This window comes from Symsagittifera roscoffensis, chromosome 3, assembly GCF_963678635.1.
Source record: "Symsagittifera roscoffensis chromosome 3, txSymRosc1.1, whole genome shotgun sequence".
NCBI classification, from domain to species: Eukaryota; Metazoa; Xenacoelomorpha; order Acoela; family Convolutidae; genus Symsagittifera; species Symsagittifera roscoffensis.
Window position 1 is genome coordinate 12,075,221 of NC_087064.1, and position 5,268 is coordinate 12,080,488.

General features: G+C 35.9%; 1 protein-coding gene across 1 annotated transcript; it reads right to left on the reverse strand.

The window, feature by feature from the left end:
• Nucleotides 1-1,447: 1,447 nt before the first annotated feature.
• LOC134842134 (uncharacterized) lies at nt 1,448-4,654 on the reverse strand. Its single transcript, XM_063858337.1, has 4 exons — nt 3,453-4,654; nt 3,010-3,213; nt 2,669-2,785; nt 1,448-1,765 (listed from the first exon to the last, which is right to left on the reverse strand). Exons 1-4 carry the CDS (start codon nt 4,023-4,025, stop codon nt 1,469-1,471), a joined length of 1,191 nt encoding a protein of 396 aa, XP_063714407.1. The 5' UTR covers nt 4,026-4,654; the 3' UTR covers nt 1,448-1,468.
• Between the last annotated feature and the right edge of the window lie 614 nt (nt 4,655-5,268).

Below are 5,268 nucleotides of genomic sequence, written 5' to 3' on the forward strand. Positions count from 1 at the left end.
TCCACTCAAAATCAGGTACCACAAATAATCGTCGGAATGGGTCGAGTGATATATCATGCTGAAGCTCTTTCAGTCGTGATTCGAACGATGTTGAATAAATTTCCCAGTATTGATATAAACTTTAAAGCAAAGGTCCTTGGTGTGAATCTGACCAGGACCTATTTTTTTTTCAAACGGAAAATATTATTCCGTTTCAAAAATTTGTCTTCTTTTTACTTGTCTGCTCATGTTTTTTCGGCTTAGTTGCCACATCTTAGATTTTTTTTGCTGTATGCAGTTTTTATTGTAGTTGCTTTTTATGTTTTCATTTACTCCTGCAGCTTGTAATTCTACTAGCTTCAACTTCGTATAATTTCCTTTTTAAATTTTTTTTGCTTGAAAAGAATTTCGGCTTAAATATATTCGGCTTATAATTTATCGGCTTACTAAGCTAACTTTCGGTTATTCCAGGGAACCATAATTTGTATGCTTTCTTCCCGATCGGACAAAACGTTAAAAATCGCAGAATAGAATTTATAGTTCGAACAGCAATTTGTTTTCGCTTAAAAATGTTTCTTTTAAACGCCGACAAATGCGTTTCTGGACGTGTTTAAGGCAAATCGAACATCATGTCAAGCAACATTCTGAAGCTTTTTAGGTGAGGTTTCTTCGAAAAGCTTTCCAATTTCTTTGAAATCTTCTTACCTTTCCTGTCTGCTAGCTTGCAATGCTCTTTTTGTGGTATCGCAAGTGATTCGAAGCTCCGCTTCGCCTCTGTGTTAATGTTCATATCAAGCAATTATATGAGCTCCCATTTAAGACTTTTGTACTAAAAGTGGTTAGTATGTGGTGATCTGAAGTTTAGGTACTCGAACACTTCTTCTAAACTGAATTTTCTGATTTTTTTTCCGGAGGGGCTGCCTACTCACTCGTAATTTTCATACTTGAACTCTTTGCTAAGAGTCGATGAACGAAGTTCAGATTCCTATGTAGGTGATGAATTTTTTCAGGAACTTCCCTTTTTTGCGGTTTGGATTTTGATTTATCTTTAAATTCAGTTCATTTCCTTTGTTTCAAGGAAGGTAAACTCCACTATCGAACAGCGAGGTTGGAAAGGTAACGAAAAACGTGATTAACTTCTAAATTCGAAAACGAAATTTAGTTATCAGATTTGACAGCGAAATGAAAATTTTACCTATTAATTCAGTTTTCTCAAATTGGGTTTATTTTATCACAAAATTCTCAATCCTGAATTGTTTTAGAAATTCATAGAGCTTCAAGTCTACCGTTTTTTTTTCTTGGAAGTTCGAAACTTGAGATTTTTCAAAAAGTAAGTCTGTTTTTTTTTGTTTACTTGCGTTCATTCACTCTTTTCTAACTGTCTGTTGTTTATGTTTTTATTTCAAAAAAAATGAATACTTTGATTTGTGTCGTAATTAAATTAATATTGTACAAAAAGTTTTCGTCATGAATTAAAAAATTTAATCCTCTAATACTCCAATAATTTATAGCTCGGTGAATCGCATTCGAACTTTGTGTTTTGTTGATGCTTTGCATGTGAATCCCTCAATCTTTTGAGTTCTATGAATTTCTGAGTTGCGAGATCATGGTCGTCTTTTTTGATTTGGACTAAATCGTCTTCCGTTGTCATATCTGTTTTTCGGGGACTGAACATACTTTTTGGGTCTTCTGAAGAGATGTTCGGACTGGAATGACTCATCCAGGGTAGCTTATTCCCGGAAGCGACTGCTGGTTTTCGTCTATTTTGATCTCTTTCCCTGCTCATCTAAAGCGAAATTTTTTTAATTTAAACTAAATACATATTTTGTTTTCTGTCTTTTTGTGGTTCAATATTGTTTGTTTTGCGATTCTGCGAGGAGGTTATTGGCTAATTAAAAAGTTGAAATCTATACATATAGAAAAGAAAGAAGATTGTGCGTGTTTTCAGTTTCATTAGATGTTTAGAATTGAACTTGATTTGGACGTGAATTTTTTTTTGAATAATATGATTCAATTTCAATTTGATTCAATTTCAATCTTACTCCAACCATTTTTCTTATAACCGGTACATGTATTTTTTTTCTTCGTTTTTTGCTAATAGCATTGAAATTGAGATGAATGTTGAACTTCAATAGCAGCATTTCTTTCCTACGCAGGTAATCGTTTTTGGCCATTGTGGGATGTTTTTTTGTTTTTTTTTGGTGGCCAAAGGTTTTTCAGTTTTGTTGGTTAAGAATGTGTAGAATGTCCTCGGTACAGCTTTCCCCACTTTAGACTAATGTGAGTTTCGATTTCCTATGAGTAATGGTAAGAGTAGATAGAACATTTTTTGTCAAAGCTAGAAAACAAGACCGCAAAGCCCTGATTGCCCCCCCCCCCCTCCTTAATTGCTTTCGAATAGCTGTTAGTAAAGAAAAGAAAATAATATGAAACCTTATTTTTCAGACATTATCAGGCATCAAGTGGGAAAATCTGTACGAAATTAATTCGACCGATAAGCTGGAGGCAATTATGACTACCGTATTGAAATTGGAAGCTTCAGTTTTCGCACGTTTAGCTTGATGACTAATTTGTGTTCAGAGTACCGGATTAAAGCGGAGTAAAAAGGGTTAAGTATTCAGATTTAAAGAAATTAGATATAACTGTGAGCTGTTCGCATAGGTTTCCTCAATCTAGGTGTGTTAGTTACCTCTGGGTCGGGGCTCTTTCGGGATGACATTCGTCTGTGTAGTTTGCGTAGGATCTCGCAACGGAGTTCTGGAAGAGTCAGCTTGTCCTGGTCCTCAATTGATTCCAGAATGGGACCCTGAAATAGTTTCAAGTGTCAACGACCGGCGAAAGTTTTTTAATGCTCAATAAGCAAAAACTCGTCCTGTTTCTTAAGTCCGAAATTTTTCTTTTTGTTATCCTTTAAAATGTCAAAATCCAGCAATACTTTACGTCCTGAATTTGATAAGCTGTTCTCATTTCAAAACTTTTGAAAGTATATATATTTAAATTTCTTCTTTGAGTTGAAATATTTTTTGTTACCAAGTGGAGGTTTTCCGTCGCCTGTTTGCTGAATGAAAAGTTGTTATTCTCTTTGATCCCTGGAAGTTTCGTGGGCGTCTTAGCCTGATGATTAGTCATTCGTAGCGAGTCATCAGCCTCGACCATAGCCTCTATCCTTTGTAGGTTGGGAGGCATCCTCAAAGCTGTTCGCATTGCGCTAAGGTCAGGCAGTGACATGTTGGCCTACAAATATGAAATATAAATTTTTGGGAAGCGAATGAAAAATAGCTGGCTCGTTGTTTTGCTTCTTTTTAAACCAGCGAGCTTGTTAGTTATTGGATATTTCATTGCCGACTGGAACAGGACAAAGTTTTAATGAATTCGATTTTGACAGAATGATCACCGTTTATTTATTATTGAGATTTATAGTCTTTGGGATTTATTTACCATATGTTGTTATCCATGAAATAAGTTGTTAATACCTGTGCAGGAGCCGTTTCCAGACCAATTGCACCCTGTGTTTGAGCTGCATTGTTGTTCTCGAAAGACTTCCTACGTGAAAGGACTGGAATCTTAGATTTCCGTCTTCGAAGTTGGCTTGAAGGACTTGAGCCGTTCTTATTACTATAGTGCGGACTAGATGACTGAAAATTGGCCAGCTGAGCGCCATATTTTTCAGGGAGTTTTTTGGCCGTTTGGCTTTCATGTTGGGATATTTTATGTTGAACTGTTGCAGCGCTTTCTTTGGTTTCAACTTTTACAAGGTGTGATGTTTTGGATAGGTGCTCGGAAGGATTTGTTGCCAAAGAAGTCTGAATTTTTGCTTTTGATTCCAAATCTGTGTCTGAGCATGGATAAAACTCACGGTTATAATACTCAGTGCAGTTTATAAGTTCACTTGTGGGACTTTCTCGACCTGAATGTAAAACTGATTCGTTGTAGTTTGAGAGCGCAGAAGAAACAGCAGAGGTACAGTTTGAATTCGAGTCCCCGTCTTCTGAAATCGGAATGAGAGTTGGTCGGAATTTTTTCCGCTTTCGAAGCCTTATTTTCATCTCGGATTCTGTTTTATTTGAGTAATCATGATCGGTTCACTAGCTAAATAATTTTCCAGGAGCGCTTACAGGTTGTATAACTGTATAACTGGAGCAACGTTGTTTTGAAGAATAATTTTGTTCGTACGATTTTGATTCAATCAGTTTGGCTTCAGTAGTTAAATCATTAGCTTGAAGACTTTTGAGGATGTGTTTCGTTTGTTTTGACATGTAGATTGGGACAATGGGGCATGGCATGTGGCTGGTGTTGTTTGGTGATGCGAAACACAACCAAATTACGGCGCTTTCATTAATTGTGACACCGATTGAAAAGAAGGATGGTATTTAATCTAGTTCAGTTTTATGTTTTTTTTTGCTATGGTGTCCATTTCATATCGAAGCTGTGGCAGAAAAGAGCTTTCTTAAATGCACATAAAGGTTGTTCAGAATGTCATAATGGCTCCAGGTTTCTGGAAATAAAGGTGCATAAATTGTGTAAGCAATACGTATAGTATAATGTGTGCCATTTTAATGTTCTGATTAATGGTACAGATAATTTTGCGGATTTTTTTTCCTTTAGTTTACTGACTTGATTGTGTGCGTGGTAAAGATTGGCGTGGTAAGTGCAGTGAGTTTATCTCCACGCGTGGTCTCGTTTTGCACCTGTCCTTTTTCCGCTACCTTTTTTCCCCATTTAATAATTCATTGCACGCATCACTCTCTCTAGACTAATTCTAATTTTGATAGAAATGCCCCACGACAGTCAGAATAAATAATATAAATATTAATAAATTCGTTCACGAATCAAGCACATTACAGAAATTATTTATTATAGATGTAAAGTTTTGGTAGCGCCGATTCGAATGGTCACCGTAAGGCTACAAGACTGTTTACAGGTGCCATTTGAGAGCAATTTGGTGGATCAGAATCAAGTTTTGTTTTAATCCGATTGAAATCCGACTGTTTTGTTTTAATCCGACTGTTTTTATTGATGTTCGAAATCGTAAAAACTGACGAGAATTTTTTGAATCAAATGAGCAAATTTTGCAATGAGGCTATTGCTGGTTTAAGTACAAAATGATCAGTTTTTTTTTTCAGAGAATTTCTTTGCTGCGTAGAACAAGTAAAATCGAAGATTCGTAAGAATCTGAATCCTAAAAATTCTGAAGGTTCCAGTTTTCATTTAAACGGCAACTTGTTTGATAAGTAATTTATGGGCTAATATGCGAGGCACAATAATAGATTTTCTGCTTGGTTGTGATAA